The 20,408-nt window shown below is 37.8% G+C and overlaps 1 protein-coding gene across 1 annotated transcript in view; it reads left to right on the plus strand.

Moving 5' to 3' along the window:
* Positions 1–20,408, plus strand: part of PLG (plasminogen) — a 107,713-nt gene that overhangs the window by 81,259 nt on the left and 6,046 nt on the right. Inside the window, 12 exon segments of the mRNA XM_062573052.1 lie at positions 1,665–1,733; positions 4,443–4,578; positions 6,986–7,092; positions 12,100–12,214; positions 13,064–13,203; positions 13,764–13,884; positions 14,009–14,127; positions 14,995–15,157; positions 15,891–16,021; positions 16,798–16,963; positions 17,711–17,877; positions 18,753–18,901. Coding sequence (XP_062429036.1) covers positions 1,665–1,733; positions 4,443–4,578; positions 6,986–7,092; positions 12,100–12,214; positions 13,064–13,203; positions 13,764–13,884; positions 14,009–14,127; positions 14,995–15,157; positions 15,891–16,021; positions 16,798–16,963; positions 17,711–17,877; positions 18,753–18,901 — 1,583 coding nt within the window.

Here is a 20,408-nt window from a genome sequence, read left to right on the forward strand (position 1 = left end):
TCATTTTATGCTCCTTTCCCATATGTAATTGCACAGTGTCAAACTAAGCACAGTTGCCTCTTTGGCATTTCAAAAGAAGGGGAAAGGAGTTGACATTAACAGCCTCTTTCTCTTATCCTTTAAAATTTTCCCTGAGCTGCCTCCAACTCCCTTCAGCTCCTCTTTTAGACCCATCTGCTTTGTTGCCCTAGTTTACCATTAACAGTTTTCAGAGCCTTTACAGATATCCTAAGCTTTGCTGTACTTCACAAGTTGCATTAAAATGGGTTCAAGTGCAGAAGAAAACTAGATAACATGGTATTACAGCATCCTACAGGAGAAAAATATCACAAGACTACAAGCAGGATCAACTCTAGATTTTTTTGGATAATGTGTAAAATAGCAACTAATCTGGCACCCATATTGGAATCTTTCTCTTACACATTTACTCCTTCACCCCAAGCCTTATCTCATGTCTCAATGCATTGTCATTTCTATTTAAAATAGGTAGGACAAGAAGGACATGGGTAACATCACTAATTTTAAGATGGAGATCATGGTTCTATGAACTTTTTGCCTTCAATTGCCTGGTACTAAACTTCATGACCCATAAGTGCCTATTCAGACCTGTTTTCTTTATCCAGTATACAATCCCCATCTGACTCTGGTGAGTCATTTGCATATTTGATTCAACAATTTGTTTTGAAGCTCCATCAGCGAGCTAACACGCTAGAGAAGCCACACAATGGTCCTATAGTGCAACTTTTCCAAGGCAAAGGCCACTTGGGAAATGCAGAGTGAGCTGATGTTGAAATCAGGATAACACATGGATGAGCAAAGTCTGACACCCTCACTAGATGAGTTTAAGCATGTGGCATAAGCTTAAGTGTCTGGGAAGGAAAGCACTAAATAACTACCTATGTCTCTTAAACCTAAAGTTATGCATACTAGACATCAAACCAAAATGAACTTTAAGCCTTACCTCCAAAATTAGCAAAAAAAAAAAAAAAAAAAAAAAAAAAAAAAAAAAAAATCCTAGATCCAGGAAACACGGGAGAGAAGGAGGAAGTCTTTGATGAAAAAGTAAAATTGAATTATCTTAGAAAGTTAATATTATTTGGATCTCATAATAATGCCTACTCTGAGATTACACGGGAAATAAGAAACTGGTCCATCTAAATCAGTACAAGTGTGCATGACTGAGATTATCATTGGGACCTTAGAAGTGAGCACAGCATCAGGAGAAATTTAAGTTCTGCCTGGGAACATGATTTCCCATGCTTTCCACCAACATTATTCCTGTTTATTTTTTAGCAAAGTGAGAACCGACAAATTGAGAACAAAAGATTGTTCTTCCATCTGGCTTTAGTTCTTAGCATTTTACAAATGATTTAATATCAACTTTCACAAAAATGTTCTTAAAGCATCTAGATTACTGCACCTATTAATACTGACTAGATTTTGGCCTCTGAAAAATCAAGAGCGTTCTTTCACATTTCACGACATCCAGTACAAATGACTGAGTCTTATTTGGAAACATATACAATTCAAGGTTGTTGACTATGGCAAAGGGGGTCACAGAGTGGGAGAATGATTAACTTAACCCGACCGCCTTGTTTGTTTGATGCCGCCTCACTCCAGTGCAAGTCAATAAAACTTTGTGCATGGACACACGCAACTTCCAGCACCCGCCAGCTGGGCCAAAATGGGGATTAGCAAAGCTGCCTTTCTCTTTCTTTTCTTGCTCAGCTCAGGTAAGAGTCCTTTGCCTTGCGCTTGAGTAGGGGAGACGGGGACCAAACACTTGCAAGCTCCACGTTGTGGAGGTAGGTCCCCAAATCCATGTATCCCCAGGTACCTGGCTGACGCTGGGTGTTGGGGTGGCCGGCCAGCGAGGGTTGCTGTCGCGCAAACTGAGCGCTGTGGTTGCCACGTCCCCCGAACAGAGTGGGCTCAGCAGGGTCGTGTGGTTGGAGGCGGTGGGAGAGCAGCGGCCCGGTCCTCGGTGTCGGCGTGGAGAGCAAAGGGCTCCTCCAGCCGTGCCGGGACTCGGCACCCTGCGGCAGCAGCCTGCTGCCAAGCCCACCACAGTCCCTGTGACGGCTGCCTCGAATGCCAGCAGGCTTGGGATCACATCCCAGAGCCGTTCCTCCTGCCAAGCACTGCCGAGCGCCGTGGTCCTGATGTCGATCCTTGTGGTAGAGGTTTAAAGATTTTTAAATGCAGCATTCAAAACAAAATAAAAAAGAAAATGAAAAGTTTCCTTTATGCACTAAAGTTTCCATCCTTTTCATAGCCAAAATCTTATGGGAAAAATTTTCATTTCATTTCAGTAGGGGGGGCCAAAATCTGGTCAGTATCAGTACCTGCAGTAATCTAGATGCTTTAAGAACATTTTTTGTGAAAGGTGGTATAAAATCATCCGTAAAATGCTAAGAACTAAGTAAATCTCTTTTTTTATATATATATATATATATATATGGGTTTAGTAGATCGTAACTCTTACAGAAAGCTCAAGTAAGTATTCTATGTACTGAAAAGATTAAACTTACTAGGGAATTCAGACAGTGTGTCTTCATTTAGGCATTCTGTGTAATGAAATGGCCAGCTGCAATTACAGTTAAATATATAGTTACAAGTATGCTAGCACATATGCAAAAATAACAATAAAATACAAATTTGACATGTGTAGTTGTAAAATATAAAAGAGGTTGGAGAAGTTAGTATAACGTATGGATAGACTTTATTATCTGGATGATGAGTCAGTTTTAGAAATAGAAATATTACAGATATACTCCAGAATAACATATTATAGACATTATTTAATGTTAAAGAAAGATCATCTGAACTTAAATTCATGCTTTTAAGTTGTGTTTTCTCAGGTGAACAGGCTCATTCAAATCAAGAGAGACTTCTTACCTAAGTAATAATTATGTACGTGGGCAGGAATTTATGAGATATGAGCTTTTGTCTGCAATTGTCTGCTTTTATCTGCAAATTATTTATCAAATTCCTGTAAATATTTGCATTTCTGAATAAGGCAATAATAGATCTTTTTAACACTGAAGAACTGCATAGGCTTAGAAAAAAACAGCAGCAAAAAAAACTTGCTGAGTTTTTATTACATCTATTTTCTTTTTTTCCCCTCTAAGTATTATTCCCTGCCATGTAGGGACTATGAAAGAAAATATATTTTTCCCCATAAGAGAAACGGGAAAAACATATACTTTTATGATCCAAATAAAACAGATATTTTTAAAATTAATTTCTCTAATTATAACGGTAAGGTCAAGTCAAAGTGTCAGATCAGAAGAGAATTAAGGTTGCATGGAAGCCACATTTTAATATATTAGGAATTCTTTAATTTCTTGTCCTTTGAGGGAGAGAATCCCTATAATATTGCTCTACCTTGTTTTAATGATTTCTCTCAAAACAGATTTCACTTCTAATTTCGTTCTGATTTCACTTTTGGCTTGTAATAAGCAGTGGAATCAGTGAGTCCTGTGCCTATCACATGAACTTTCATTGTATCCCTTTCCAGTGTATCTTCTTTTTTTTTCTTTTTAGTTTTCCTTTTTCTTTCTGTTAAACTGCCAGCCCTTAGGGCTGGGAACCCAAGGCCAAACTCTACGCTACCCTGCAACAGCATACACCCAGCAGTTGTTGTTTAGCAGCTGTGCAAAGCACAGAGCAGGGCTGTGATATGTTGCAAAGACCATGGCCAAGTATGTGTTTGGGGTTGAAACCATTCAGAATGAGGAACTCCCAGAGCGAAATCTTCATATGATAGAAACTGTAACAACCACAAGACTCATGCAGCTCCATGACCCTCTTGCTGGAATTGTTAAAGTCATAGTTCTGTGAACTATAGCTTAATATTCAGAATTAGAATAGATGTAATAGGAAAAGATGGCAAATTCCTTTCCAAGGAATGACGGAGGCTGGCTTGTTTCTTGCAAAAGCCTTTGAACGGAAACAACTATGATGGGACTGAAAAAAATGAAATGATTACATATTTCATGTGGGTAGTTGTCAGAAACGGACAGTCATTGTTTCACATCCTCTCACAGCCCCGTTTCTCCATTTTCTCCAAGATATGGACTATCAGTTACTTCTTTGTGTTGCTTTTATGGGTCCTTGGGTCTTTGGGTCCTCTTCAATATTCCCATCACTCTACACATTGGGTTTGTGCTACTTTTTATGACTTTCCAAATGGTACAAAACACTGTTCAAGCCACATTTCTGTCCTACCTTCTATTGTGTTTTCAGCCATCTGCCTTAATGACACTACCTTTCACTATACTAGGGAACACAACTTTACTCGTTTTTGTCACCATTAACTCAGTATTACTGTAATTAAATTATGTTACTAACTGAGGTAGCAGAATTTAACAGGAAAATTTGAAATAAACTATATTAGCATCAGCATTGTCATTTTTAACTCTTTCTTTTTTCTTTTTTAGTACTAGGAGACATACTAGATGGCTATGTAAGAACAGAGGGGGCTTGGCTGCTTAGCTCGAAGAAGCAAATTTATAAGACAAGTACTAAAGAAAACTGCGCGGAGCAATGTGAAACTGAAAATAAATTTACTTGCAGGTAATTTCTGCTGATTTCCATATGTTTAATCACAGATGATAAAGTATTTGCCCTTATTTATTGACACTACTTTTGAGGAACTTTTTTAGAAGTATGTGTTTCCAAAGTTTGTGAGAAAAACAGAAAATACGTAGAAAGTGAATGCCTGGGAGATTTGGGTGAAGACAGCAAAAATCAATAAGGACATTTCAAAAATTATTTTGGATTTTCATTGGAAAGCATAATGGTATCTTGGTGCACAGTTTGGCACATTGAAAACCAGCCTGATGTGGTTTGATTAATGCTTTTATGCTCCTTTTACCATAAAAAGTCATAAATAATTGCTTGGAAATTAATACAACAATAATGATATCAGTTTCGTTGCATTACCAATTATCCTGCAGATGCATCCATTATTCTGAGTTTTACTAGAGTTGTGTAACTTCTGTTCACTTTGAGAAACAGGTAGTCACCTAAACTTTAATCCTCTGACTGTCCTAAACCCTGTTTGCATCCAAGCCTTCTCTCTACATCTGCATTTAACCCGGCCCAGGCAGTTAGCGAGCACAGAGCGGGTAAGACAGCCTACGCTACTGTCCTTTGCTCAGGCTCCTATCTTAGTGAAGCCTATTGTATTCTTAAATCCTAGAAGCCCTTTGAACTTCAGCAGTAAAGTAGGCATTAGTAGTGATGAAGAGAATCTTTAATGCAGTAGGAGGCTTTCCTCCCATATGACTCTGGCTCTAATTTTCATCAGTTCTTGATCTGCCACTTCTGTGGGACACTTTTTGAACTCTGAACAGGAATTGTCTGCAGAGTTGTTTCCAGCCTTTGATTCCCCATCAGGGCTTTTATTCAAGGCAGGGATACTCTACTGTTGAGTTTTTTACATGTTCTATGACTTTGTATTCTAAATCTAAAAAAGAGGAATATATAGCATCAAGAGGGAAAATTACACTTATTTTAAAGAGATGTAATAATAAAGGATCACAGAGATACTCGGTCTGAGTGTGTGAAGCATCACTTGCTCCCTTTGATCCTATTTCCCTCTCTGAAGACCACACAGAGAAGGCACTGCCTCAGTAATACTTAGCACAGTTGGGAAGAAAGACAGAGAGGCTGAGACTTTATGTTCAGATAATTCATTTATAGTTTATAGAGGATCATTGTTCCCTATTGGGACATGTTTGGATATACCATCATTCCTCAGCCTCTGCCTCAGATCAGATTCAACATCACCAAAGTTTATGAGATTCTGAGACTGAAATAACATCAGGGCATTCTGTCCTTGCCTCTCTAATTAATTACATTTGCTTTGTCAGTGAGATTTCTTAAAGTCAGTAAAGAATGGATGATATCTGGCAGGAAAAATCTGGGGGAAATGCAAATGGTAGGCAGAGCTTCAAAATCACACCAGCACTGCAGGACAGTCAGACCAGTGCTTCAGAACAACGAAATCAGGTCAACGTTGCAGTCTTGTCATCAGGCCTTAGCAGTGTGTTGGACCATCCCTGTTAGCCACGTCTCTATTTGTAAATTAGACACTACCGAGAGCTGGGCTTAGAGCAGTGCGAACAACCCCTAGCATGATTTTGATCAGGGACAGCCAGCACTCCCCACGCAACTCGTGGGCACCGTTTGGAAGTTAGCATTCCCAACAGGAAGTTCAGATATGTCCACTCTCCTTTAGAGGCGGTGGGAATTTACAGGTATGGATGCAACTAGACCGTATCAGTTGGCCTCAAGGGCTACAAAATGGGCTCTGTCAGTATTTCATTCCCTGGTACAGACCTAGCCACTGACTACCATATTGCTGTTGCTCGTTACTGATTCATGAAGGGCAGACACAGAAATTGCTTAGCCTGTCAGGAGGTTTCCTTAGATAATAATGTACAGGTTACATCATCCGCTCTAGTTTTACAGGATGTCTTATGAACTGGGCACTTACTGACTAGACAAATGGCAATATTTTCCAAAGTGTTTACATTGCTTTGAGTTTGAAGAGACAGAACAGTTATCACAAGGTAATTTAAGGTGCTGGCTTGTTGTGTTTTACCTGCTCCTTGGTAACTGCTGATATGCCTCAGGTTACTGCAGAATATCTTGCTTCTTGAATGACCACTAATTTTTTTGAAAGAAGGCGAAGGTCTCTTGCGCAGGTGCCATCTTTAGCATGTTCCCTGGTGTCTCTGGCACATTATAAATCTTCTTTTGTTTCCCTTTCTGTAATTTTTTTTCATGTAGCTCCCTTTCAACCTAAGTTGGTATAGAGACTTAGGAATCAAAGTCACCACTGAAAATAGGAGCTGGGATACTCAGTGATTTGGCTAACATTACTGAAACATTGTTGAAGGGAAGTGCTTGCTAAAATTATAACTGATGTTCAATTACTGTTTCTTATGTTGGTCTCTCCTTTTAATTTCAACAGAGCCTTCTTATTCACCAGCAAAGACCAACAGTGTTTAACATTGGCCGAGAACACCAAGACAGCAGTAATATTCAGAAGAACAAATGCAGTTCTTTATGAAAAAAGAAGTATGTCTATATTTTGGTATTACTTCACTGAGCTTTGCTTTCTAGTGGGACTCACATAACTTTGTTGTAAAAACAGCGGGCTAAGTCCAAAACGATAGATTGGCTCTTTCCTAGTCTCTGTTTCTTGCCACAACTGCTGATAAAGCAGTGGTGCCGTTTTATTTTCCAGATTAGTAGTCTAGCATTTTTCCTACTCCTTAAATGTAGACATCAGGGGCCAAAAGGCAGAGAAGAGCATTTTTGCTCTGGGAATGGGAATGGTGCTCAGAGTAACTGAGGTGCTTAAGACTCCTTTCTTCTTTTAAACCAGCCTGATAACCTGTAGCTGCATCCTTCCTGCTCCTAATGGAGTTCCTAGGAACTTGTGCTGGCAAAGGTTGCTGCAATATACCTTTGCCCACTTGAAAACTGATGGAAACTACCAGAAAATTTCATGTATGTCTCTAAAGAAAATTCACGGTTTCCTAAATCAGGACTCAAACCAACACTGTTTTAGTTTCACGCATTGTTAGAAGGATTAGAGGTATTAATCATGCTTCAGTTTAAAATAGTCTTTTTTATAGTATTTGTATATTGTTATATGATGTTTTTACTCTTTAATTAATGAACTTTAGCAAAATTTGTATCCTATTGTATGTTTTAATGAATATAATTGATGAATGTGGTGATATTTTGGATTCTTCATTTATATGTGGTTTATTCCTGGTCACTCTGTTTTGTCTTAAATAGGAATGACTTGATTGAAGTGTACTTGATCTGATATTCTGTCTGAAGATAGTAAATCTGTTTTTAAGAAATATCAGATATCCAAGTTCTTGATCGTCTTTTGAAAAATCTATCACCATATGCCAAATGTAGACATATGGTTGGGTTCTAAAACAATTTTTGAATTGTATAATCAAGCACTGAGCACTTGCTATCCATGAGAAAGGAGGAACGTGTTTCACTTTTAATATCTGACATTGTAGATACAAGAAAAAGACTTTTTTACAGTGAAGATGCATAAGCACTGGACCACATTATCTGGAGATACTGTGGGTCCTCCACCCTTGCAGATATTGACTGGGTAAAGCCCCGACCAATCTCATCCAGCTCAGAAGCTGACCATAATTTGAATGGGAGTTTGGACCAGAGACCACTGAGGGTCCTTTCCAATCTAATTTTTTCCACATTTCTGTATAATTCTTGTATTTTTACATAATCTTTCAGGAGATATTTGACTCTGCTCTGATTTTCAACCCATTTTAGAGTTTAATTTTGACAGCTTAACTCACCAGAACTATTATAATTAAAGAAAAGTACTAATCAGCTGCCTTTATTAACTCACTGCCTGGCTTGAAAATCCTTTGATGCTTTAAATGGTCAGATCACTACTAGAATTATTTTTTCTGGCAGAGAATTTGGTTCTACCTGAATAACCCATCTGTTATTATTATTGCTGGAGGTAATGCTCTGAAGTATATAGACAGCTGCTTTTTGGTGTATGTATCACTGCTAAATAATTTAATGTTTTGAAGATGAGATATTTTTATTATAGCCAGAAGCCATGGCAGTTTCCCTAACTCATGGTTAAATAGTGCTAAGTAATTTTCTGCAGTTTCTATTGTAGAATGAATGATGAATGGATGCACTAGCAAGTAAAAAAACTTAAAGACTGAACAAATAACTTACATTTAAATATTCCGTACTGATTTTATTTCAGTACAGTGATCAAAAGCTGGGCTATCATTCTGGTTTGTCCTATTATCTTTGAGATGTCATTTGGATTTACCGAGATTAAAACCTTGATGACAGTCCTGCAACATTCAATGAGAAATAGCGACTGCATCTTTTTAAGCCTTTTGAGGTCACAGACAGATTTTAGTTTCTTGGAAAGCATAGCAACTCCATCAGTAAAGATACGAAAAACTGTAGGTCTGTTTACTGTTTACTGAACCTAAATATCCAAAAGTTGTCCTCATATCCCACCCACAGAAATCAAAAGATTGAGCTAAATATTAAGAGCATCAAAAACGAAGTTCATTTCAATTGTTTTGTTTTCTCTTCTGGTTATGAACTTTTTGATTGTAGCTGGGTGATATTTCCAAGATTTCAGTACAAAATATGACAGAGTTCTAACTATTTATCTGTCTGTCTCTCTCCCTGACTCTCTGTCTCTGTCTCTCTCTCTGTCTATCTAATCTAGTGTGTGTGCGTGTGTGTCAGAGGATTTCTCTGGTACCCATCTTTCCATTTTCAGATGGTCTTAAATGAAAAAATAATCATTTATCCATTCTAAGGATAACATCAGTTTAATTTTATTGTGTTACAGAATACAAGACAAAAATGTAGCATTTACCTAGGTAGATCACATAACTGCTTCTAGCAGCTGCTACTGTCCTGATATTTCAAGGAAATTCCTATCACCTGTCCAGATGTTTTTGCAATACTGTTGCTGAAATCAATATTATTTTTGGACCAGGAGCAATTAGTATCTGAGAGCTAATCACTTTTTATCTTTGTTTCAAAAAACTGGATGCCATTTGGGACAAAAATCAGGTTTTTTCAGTTGCTTATCCTATTGTGTATAAAACAGATGATTAATCTTGTCTATGTTGTAGAGAGACTAATAAGAAGTAAAGCTTGCATTTTTTAATTGCTATCCACATACCTGTTTCTAAAGAGTTAACCCAAGCGAACATGAGTTGAGTTTGAGGATTGAAGCTGGTTATTTGTCACCAGACAGAAAGAAACCTGAGGGTTATGTAAATGGTCAAAAGTTTATGCAAACAGAAAGAATCATCACTTGATCGATTCAATGTTTATTTATTCAGGGGTTTTAATGTTAATTTATTGCAAAACTCTTGAGGAATCCATATGGCTTCCAACTAAAATTTCTACAGTAAACTGCACACTTGTCCATATATATATTGAAATAAAAGTGGTCCTAAAGATAGACCTAGAAATACAGATCTAAACTATCTATTTGCCTACAGAAGATCTGAAACTATTTTCAGATTCAATTATTAATTCTTTTCACTTTTGTCAAGATAGATCTGTAGGTCACAACCTAGAAGAGAGATTTCTTCATTGCCACTAGAAGGGAGGAACTGATCAATGAAATATACACTGTGCATAGGGAAATTTTGAGTGGTGGGGAGAAGTAAAGGTTACTGAATGTTTCTGAGAAAAATAAAATCGGTTTATCAATTCAATCTATATTTTTTAGAAAAAAAGTGCATGGTGAAGTCTGTCTTCAATGACCAAATAAGGAACTGACAAAAATGATTTGTTACGTTTGCTACTGAACACAGTAGACAATGACACTAAGAAAGTTTTGTGACTTATGGCCAGTGTGCTTGGATTGTGGGCCTGTGGCAACAATTAATTTTATCATTTAAATTTTACTAGCTGTTTGAAAAGCAAACAAAGATGACAGAACTCTTGACTCAGAGATAATGAACTTGTAACTGCAAGAACCTGCACTGTGAACCAGCCTTGCAATAGATACTTCTTGTGATATATTCATTTCTTTATATATATGTTTTGTACTGATGAGTCCTGCACAAAATGGCATCTGCACAAGTGATCTGTGTTAGGGCACATGAACAAGAATCTCAAGTTCTGCTTTTCATCAACTTTAGGTTTGTATGCTTGACATTCCTCACTCACTATTTTACATTTTGTTCTCTATACTTGGAATAAAGCTGCAGTTTTGCAATACAGTATGAGGCTTTTGTCAAGTTTTCCTTCACGACAGATCTTGTCAACAGCATGACCCTGCCGCCAATTGTGCAGATATATCTGTGAAAGCAATGTGATGAAACCCTGGGAAAAGAGGAAGCTGTAGGGAGCTGGGAATATTTAAAGCTAGTATGGCTGCTGAGTACCATGATGTGAACACATGACTTTGGGTGGAGGAGCTATTAGATGAGTTTCTTGACTAGCTCTCAAACCCAGAGGCCATACTGCCAGGCACTGATTCTTCCTAAACCACAGATATCTAAAATATGAGATAGCTTGCATAAATCTGTTTTTCTTCCTTGGCAGAGCTGACCCTTATATGCCTGCTCTTGGTCTTAGCCATGAGCTCTTTGATGGGAAAGACAACTGTTCAGTCTTCCCAGAACAGTCTTAAAGGCTGCAAAGTGGTTATGGTTGCTCCCTGCTCCAGCCAGGAAAAATTGATCATGCTGAGCTTTCAGCTCTCATTATTTTGTGTTTTCAAGGCTATTAATACAAATCCAGGCTTAGGTCAGCAATAAGAACTCCCCTTAACTTCTGTAAAGACATAGATTCATTGTTAATTCTTTTTCTCTTTCTTTTCCTTTTTTCATGGAGGCACTATTAAGTTCTAAAAGCTAAGAATGCTCAAAGTATTTGTAATATGTAACTTCAACCAGCTATCAAACTTATCTTGTACAGTGGAGAGGTTTTTTTTTTAGCATAATATCATGAATTAATTAAATTTCATTCATGACAAGGTGAACCTTAATGAGATATTGTCATCTCTATTTATATGAACGTAACAATTGGGATCAACTTAAAACACAAATTTTTTTATACCGGTAAAATGCTGTGCATATGCATCTGTGACTTCATACTGTTATCTTCTTCAGCTGAACTACTCTGTTTTAAGGCTTGATTTTAATTACTAGGCATTACTATAACAAAATCATTGGAGGCAATAAAAAAGAATGCTTTTATATTTTGTTATAGTGCCTATAAAAACATATTCTATCATTTAAATCTACTGATTTAAATCAAAATAGCCATATTTTGTTACGCTTGTTTCTCTAAGAATTCTCATTTAGGAGTTTTGGGCTTTTGCATAAGTTTTTCAGTACTAATTAATTCAACACTGACATCAGCTAACTAGTACATTTTTAAAATGTCACCTCTATTTCTAAAGACATAAGAGAATATGGCCAAATGCATTTAACATATTAAAATGAAAATGGATTTTGTATATGCTTAGTTCCAGCAGAAATGTGATGATACTGATTAATTAAATGTGTATCATTTCAGTTTATCTTCTAGAATGCAAGAAGGGAAATGGGGTGGATTACAGAGGAACAGAAGCCAAAACTCAGAAGGGTGTGCAGTGCCAGAAGTGGTCTGATAATGTTCCCCACAAACCAAAGTATGACTTTTTTATATTTGCTTACATATTTTTCTGAATTTTTTCTAAGTAGTTTGATTTATTAAGTAATTTTATAGACAAATTGGTGTTGAAGTTCCTCTTATGAAATAATTTCCCATGCTTATCTTTCTCTAATCTAACTCATAACTCAGAGAATTGCAGTTGAGTTACATGATCAAGGGGGACCCAGTCAGTTTTGCCATGCTGTTTAAATTTTCTGGTCTTTAAACAAGTGAAACACTGGACAGGGAACCACCTAGTTCTGTTGAAATGAAGTAAGACTTTTTCAGTATTCTCACCAGGGCAAGAATTTAATCTCTTGGCTTAAAGTATAAAATGTGGCAGATGAGATGGAGGTACATTATTTTATCCATGAATCCATGGACTACTCACAGGCAGTATTTCTGGTTTTTAATGAACAACAGCCGACAGGGTTTACTTAGTAACCTCCTATTGACACAACATAGCATTCAGATTACAGAGAGCTCTCACATGTTTAGTGTACATCCTCTCACCGCATCTCCCAGGGAATATCCTGCATGTGATAACAGAGACTTTTCTCTGTGTTAAAAAATATCTCAGCTGAACAGAACTTACTGCAAGCTGAACAGCTGGTGTAAATGCAAATATTAAAGACATAACTAGCCTTTGAGACAACATATTTCTTGAAATCTGTAGCTATGACACTTCTAACTTGTCGCCAGTGGCACTCAGTAGCAGTAAGGAGACTTCTAATGAATGACATCTACAATGTGGTCCTCATATAGAGATTTCACTTCTAGAATTCAAAGTCAGCTGAATAGCTAGATATTTCCCTTATCATCTAATCTCATTTTAATTCTCTTACAGATACACAGCTGAAAATCATCCCAGTGCAGGTTTGGAGGAAAACTACTGCAGAAATCCCGATAAAGATCTAAAGGGACCCTGGTGTTACACAACAGATCCTGCTACCAGATTTGATTATTGTAACATTCCAGAGTGTGAAGGTCAGGATACATATACCTTTTTTTTCTCTTTTTTGGAAGATGTTAAAGAATGTGAACTTATTTTTATTTTTGGTTTTAAGTGAGGATTTGTTCCAGAGCAAAGGTTAGTTCAACCTGGCACTTTTCAGAGGTTTTCAGCACAAACAAGGAAGATACCCAAAATATCCCAAATAGCTACACAATTTTTTTTTCATTGATAAAGGATGGTGTATGAGTTTATTTTCTTACCATCATCCTAAAATTGGACCAAATGACAGTTGTTAGTGCAAAAGTCAAAAACACAATGGCAGCAAGGTGCAGATTTTCAATTATAGCTTAATACTTTCAATTTAGCTCCTTTAAAAAATATAGTCTTTTTTGTTAAGTAAAATACTATTGATATAATCAAGTAGCTAAAGTCATCTTACTGAGAAAAAAAGTTTTACTTTGTCAAAGGCTTATCCTTCAGCCTTGCACTTTTATTAGACTTGATGTTGAGGTGAAATCAGTGTGAATGTTTATGGCCCAGTTCCATAGTGATTTTCTGTCTTTCTTGGCTTCATTCTGCCTTTCTTGTACAGTGGAGTGCATGCACTGCAGTGGAGAAAACTACCATGGAGTGGTTTCAACAACAGTATCTGGGATTGAGTGCCAGCGCTGGGATTCCCAGAAACCTCACTCTCACGGATACCTCCCCGAAAAGTGAGTTGGACTTGGTGCTGAATGATTTGTTGTCAGGGTGGCTTGAAGACCACTCTGCCACAGACAGGCTAATCATTACAGTCAGTCTTTAGTGACTTCTATTTTTAATTTTTTTTTTGTTCAGTTTTCCGGAGAAGGATCTGAAAATGAATTATTGTCGTAATCCTGATGGTGAACCTCGACCCTGGTGTTTCACTACCAGCCCCACTAAACGCTGGGAATATTGTGACATTCCTCGCTGCAGTGAGTCTGACTTACAGAGATCTAGGCATGGAGAGACCATTTTGCAAAGAGCTTGAACAAATGAAAAATATCCAAAATATAAAGGAATAAAAGATTGTGCTAACTTTGATCTTGGGAAAAAAAAAGGAAATAACTTTAAAATTAAACTTTGGTAGCTCTTTTGGTGCTAAAGGTTTCTGTCATAGGCATTTCTAGTGGTTTTGCCTGGAACACATCTCTCTTTCTCCATGCGTTGCTCCATGATCAGCTGTCTCAGTGTTTCATGTGTTTCTTCTGCGTTCCTCATCTGATGCTAAACAGTATCATTCTTCCTGAAAATCTTCTGATCTTCTGGAAGCTCTTCCAGTTCAGTTCTCCCTTTTTAGATTTTCTTTTCCCCTAGAATCCTGTCCTTGCTGCAATACTTTTCCTTGGAGCTTTTCTCCAGGTCTCATCCTCACTGTCTCTAGCTCTCACCAGCTGGAGAACGTCTTTTATATCTGTATCTATAACCTCTATCTATCACTGATGTGCCTATCACTTTCATCCCAGTTTTCTTCACAATATTGCCATTTGCTCTCTTCTCAACTCTGTTCTGATGGGGTTGCTGGGCACTTGGTTTTGTTGTTTCCTGGCTGATGTAAAAAAGTGGATGGAAATGCTTTTCTGGCAGTCTGATTGTGAAAATGTTAAAGTTGGAGTGAGAAGAATTAAGAAGGTATGTTTAGATATTCTCTCTACATTTCAGATTTTCCAACTATTTTAGTCTTTACTTACCTTACCTTACCTGCAAAGAAATTCCAATTTAACTATAAAAGTCAAAGTGATTTGTTTTTTCTTATATGTCTTGAAGACACTGCTTAATTTCAGTTCCTTTTTCTGGCATAGCTACACCCCCACCAACTCCTAAACCAGGGCGTCAATGTCTATTAGGAAGAGGAGAAGACTACCAAGGCAAGATATCTGTTACAGAATCAGGAAATACCTGTCAGCACTGGAGTGCTCAGTCTCCTCACAAACATGCTCGCACTCCTGAAAACTATCCCTGCAAGTAAGTGAAACCTCTTCATTATTCAGCGTCCATGAGAAGTGCCAAGGCACAGTTACGTCATCATTCTCCAACTCTGTTGAAGTAACAGTTCCGCTGTTCATCACAACAGCTCACACAATTCCTGTATCACTCTCCTTTTCAGCTCTCTTTTTTTACTTTTCTTCTTATTTGATTTTTTATTCTTTGAGTACTCAAGTACTCAAATCTTATGGCTTTCAGACTCTCTTAAATCACACAGAATCACACAATCACAGAATCAGTAAGGTTGGAAGGGCCCTCTGGAGATCATCTAGTCCAACCCCCCTGCCTGAGCAGGGTCACCTAGAGCATGTTAGAAATCTTAGAAATGTCTTTCCCCCCCTTCAATTTATCCTTTTACAGTATTCTTTTCAGGTGAAGTAGTATGGAGTAAGAAAGTCATAATGAAGATTCTCCTTTGCAGTTACGTTCTGTCACCACATGTTTCTGCTATGCTGCTTTTGGGTTTAAAGTACTAGAGGAAGTACAATCTCTCAGTACATCTGTCAATCCAGCAAGCATCTGATTTTCTGTATTCAAAACACCAGTGCATTGCAATTATTCATCTATAAACCAAGTACATATGATCGGTAAATGACAGCAGTGGTTATTCACTTGTAACAGTAAACTGGGCAGCAAGATACATTCGCCTCTTGTTCATAACCTTTATCAGGTTTCCATGAGATGCTTTTCTTAGTTAGGGTTTCTGTTTCAGGAACTTGGAGGAAAACTATTGTAGAAACCCTGATGATGAGAAGATGCCGTGGTGTTACACCACCAACAGAACCGCTCGGTGGGAATATTGCACCATACCCTCCTGCGATGGGACAGAGCCAGAGACCCCTGGTAAGAACAGGAGACATCTGCAATATGGAAGTTAGGTGTCTTCTGGTTTTGTTTTGAAAAATATTAGGTGATTCTTTGATCGGCTGTATTATTGCTGTCACTCTTATTACTGCTATATATCAATTGGACTCCTGGGCCCAGTGGGGAGCCAGGCTGGTACTTTCAGTCTGGTGGAAAAGTGCAGAGAAATTATCTACAGACCCAGCTTAGGAAAAATTACAGTAACACAGATCTTTTCCTTTTGCCAAGTAGTGTTTCTCTCCACCTCTGAATTTTAAAATGCTCCATGCAGAAGATAATTAGCTTCATCTGCCACTTCCTGAAAAATTCAATTCAAAGTAAAACTTAAGACAATTTAAGTGCAATAAACCAAGGCTCCATAAAAAGTAATCAAAAGAAACTTCTCTTTACACAAGGTAAGCTTACTCCACATGTGCATCTGTGGCAAAACCACAGGCATTCCCTACTCTGGAGAAACTTAGATGTGAACGTTTCTGGATCTTTAGGTGAAATAGATCTGAATGCATGATAGTTAAATTGATGTACAAGTGCTTTTAATGAATAGAGTCTCACATAAGAAAGCAATCTATGACCTTCTCACAAATGTTTTGGGGAATCTTCCTTTTGATCTATAGTCTGAGTAAGATTTATTACAGAGAGCATCCTGGAGCTGTCAGAATTACTCTGGCTTTTTATTTTCTGTTGGTTTTTCTATGCTCATGTATAAATATCAAACTATTAAAATGCAAGGGACTGGTTTCTGTTATTCACTACAGCTGTTGATGTGCCTGAGCAGGCTCAAATTACTGAGGAGTGCTATCGAGGCAATGGCGTGAATTATCGTGGCACAACTTCTTTCACTATCACGGGAAAGAAATGCCAAGCCTGGAATTCAATGTCACCACACCGTCACAATAAAACGGCAAAACAATTCCCAAATGCGTATGTTTGTTTCACATTTCTGTGTTTCACTGAACAATGACCTTTAATGGACTCATTTTTATTTGCCGCATCTTTACAAAATAATGATTTTATAATTGGGAAGGGGATCCTAGTCGATAAAAATTATTCCTTTCATTATTTTTTAAAATATGGAAACATTTTCTATTAGTATCAGCCTTAAAACAGACCACAGCTGTCACTGTTATGATTTAGACTGTTATTTAATACTGTATTTTTACATTACTTTGAAAAGGGTTAAGAGTTATCATAACTTTTCCTTCTACTGAATTGAACTATTTCTGCTCTTGAGTTTATGCATAAGTCTTTGCTTTCTAGTTTGCAGTTTTGTAGAGTTTGAGGAACGGCTGGATTATTTTCTTTCTTAAGCCTAATATTTAGCATTTGTTTATCCCAAAATGCAAAATAAAAAAAAAAAAGGGGACCCTTAAATTCTATTAATCTATTTGAATATGTAAAAAGAATGCTATATTTTTATACTTATGAACATTTAGTCATCTATATTTGGAAACAGTGTTACTATTATAAGCATTAATCAGTGAATATGTATTTGCATAATTAAATCCTTTGCAAATATTACTTGATTTTTTTGCTAGGTAGAAAAAGGATTTCTATGATACCTAAAAAAATGAATATATACTCTGTACCTCACCTATTTTCTAAAATATTTTTTCAAGTTCTTCTCAGAGCTTTGGCATGGATGGGAATACAATGTGCTTACATTTGTAGGGACCTGAGGCAGAATTATTGCAGAAACCCAGATGCTGATAACCGCCCATGGTGTTACACCACTGACCCCAGTGTGAGATGGGAGTACTGCAACCTGAAGAGATGTGATGATCCTGTGCAAGTGAATTTACCCAAACCTCCTCAAACAACACTGGAACCAAACCCTGGTATGAACGCTTCCTACTTCCCCCAGGAATGCTGGTGACCAGTAAGATGTATTTTTGATAGAAAACTCACATAGAATTTAATGAGGATGAAAAACAGGGAACTCTGAATAACTATACGATTTAATATAAGACTATATTCATCCTCTTAATGTTCTGAACTGTCTTGTAGAATTTTATAGCAGGAGTTCTGTATTCAATTTTGGATGGATATGACATCTTCAGCTATTGCATCCTGCCACATTGGAAACTCAAGGAAACAGATGGCTAGTAGCCTCCAAAATATTGTGGAAAGGCTAATAGCAATGATAATTAATATAGAAGTAATTGTGTTTTGTTGGCAACTGTTCAGAGGATGTCTTTTCCTGTGCCATGCCTTCACATTTCCAGGGCTCTATTTCCCACTGGAGGAGAGCTGACTTTCTGAATTCAGTTCAGATGCAATTTTGTTGTACAGTAGAAGTTTATTTGCTGCAGTTTTCATTTTTTATTCTATCATATTCTACTAGTTAAAAAACTAATAATTCTAGTGGAACATGTATGATTGTTCTTTACATAAAATAAAATGTGGTGGGCAGGTGACAGTGCCTATAAGAAAAAGACTTTATAAAAAATGATGTTTCTGGTTCTGGCTTCTGAAGTCATAAGAGGTCAGCTGAATCTAAGCTTTCTTTGATTTCTAGCCTTCATGAGACCTTGAAAATAAAAACAAATTAAAATGTGATTGTTAGCCATCATTAACACTTTCCTAGCCTTCTTTCTTTGCATATAATACAATATAGACACATTTACTGTATCTTATTTCTGCTTCACTACCATCAAGTGTGTGACCAATGGCTCATGGCTAACAATTGTTTCCTTTTCCTCTTTCTCTGCAGATTGTATAAATGGTAATGGTAAAGATTATCGTGGCACGGTAGCAAAAACTGGAAGGGGCAGGACTTGTCAAGCGTGGAGTTCTCAGACACCTCATAGCCATGACTATTTCACTCCCACGACTCATCCAGAAGCAGGCCTGGATAAAAATGTAAACTGCTGTCCATGCAATACTTATTGTCATTGAGCATTTTCTCCTTTCTTTGTGAGGTCTCAGCAAACATTTCATGTTGACTCTTTGTAAATTAATTTCTTCCCCTCAATCCAGTTCAAGAACCTGACCATGCTAGCTCTTGTTCATGTAAGCAGCATATAGTTTTGTGAGTCACAGATATCCAACAGGTCTCTCAAATGCTTCTGCAGCCCACGCAAAGGGCTTCAGATGACCAATTATTTCTCCTTGCAGTTAAGGGCTCTCTGGAGTTGGTCTGTGGGCAGTATCTCTGCCTCTGGAAAGATTTCTGCTGGAAAGAGGAACTGGGAATCATAGGTTTCAGTGTCATCAGTGTTGGGTGAGATGGTGAGGGATTCAGTATCCAGTGTAAGTTTCTTGAGATATAAACCAGAAGGACCGAAGCCCTCATTCTCTACTAATACTGTCCTCCCACGTACCCCTCCAACTTCTGCCATGGCCCACTCCACAAGGCTATACATGATCCTAACTCCTTCTGTAACTCATCCTCCGTCTCCTCTCTAGTCCTAACATGTCTGTCTGTTACTAGCTCTCCTGTTCTCAGCCAATAGCTGCTAAGACTTGTAACATCTCCTACACAATACTTACCTGGCTTGCAGCAAGCTGTGTATATGATACAAAGAGCTTGTCTGATGTTGCCAGTTTGAACTATTTCTTCTTCAGGTGCATGATTCTGGAGCTTACTCTAACCAATCATCCGATGGCATGACATAGTCTGAACTGAATTTCCGGTCAAATTGGGGAAACTCTCTGACAAAGCTGTTTGCCATAACTTTTTGGTTCTTGCATAGAGCAAGTAATAAGGACTCTCGTGGAACAGAAGCGAAGATCTCCTCCTTTTTCCTAAAACATCAGATATTTTTCAGAGAAAGGAAGGGAGCTAGAAAAATGTCTAACAGTATTTCTAAAATAGAAAGGAGAAGGGGGAAGTCAGAGTCTGGGAGTTCAGATTATTTTGTACTGTCCTTGACAACTCCTGTGGACAATGTGGCAGACAGTGCTCTGCCCATACTCCTCCTTTTCTCCTCTCTGCATTACTGAACACTAGGTCTGGGCAGGAGAGAGAGAGGGTGAAGCTGCTCTGAAAGAGCAGAATTGTGTTAGAAAATCTAATGCAGGGCCAAGTGGTCTTGCTTACTGTATTTTAGAGTGGCTGATAAGCACACACAGATAGTGGGACTCGGTTTGAGATGAAGACATTTAAATTCATATGCCTACATCTGAGTCTTTGCAGTTGTGTGCTGAATGGAGATCAGTCAGTACAGCCAGTGAAACACAGAGAGTAATTCAGCTAGCCAGACACCCTTTGCCAGGATGAAATGAAGAGTTCATCTGGGCCTCTGGGAGTAGCCTCTACCGCATCATCTGGTTGTGCAAGAACAGTTTACACAATACCCACTTGCTTCACAGTCACGTAAGCAGAGTGGGTGTGAAAAGACCTCAGGGCTGACCCTGCTGTTCCTAC

Source organism: Rhea pennata, chromosome 3 (assembly GCF_028389875.1).
Source record: "Rhea pennata isolate bPtePen1 chromosome 3, bPtePen1.pri, whole genome shotgun sequence".
In the NCBI taxonomy this organism is placed as follows: domain Eukaryota; kingdom Metazoa; phylum Chordata; class Aves; order Rheiformes; family Rheidae; genus Rhea; species Rhea pennata.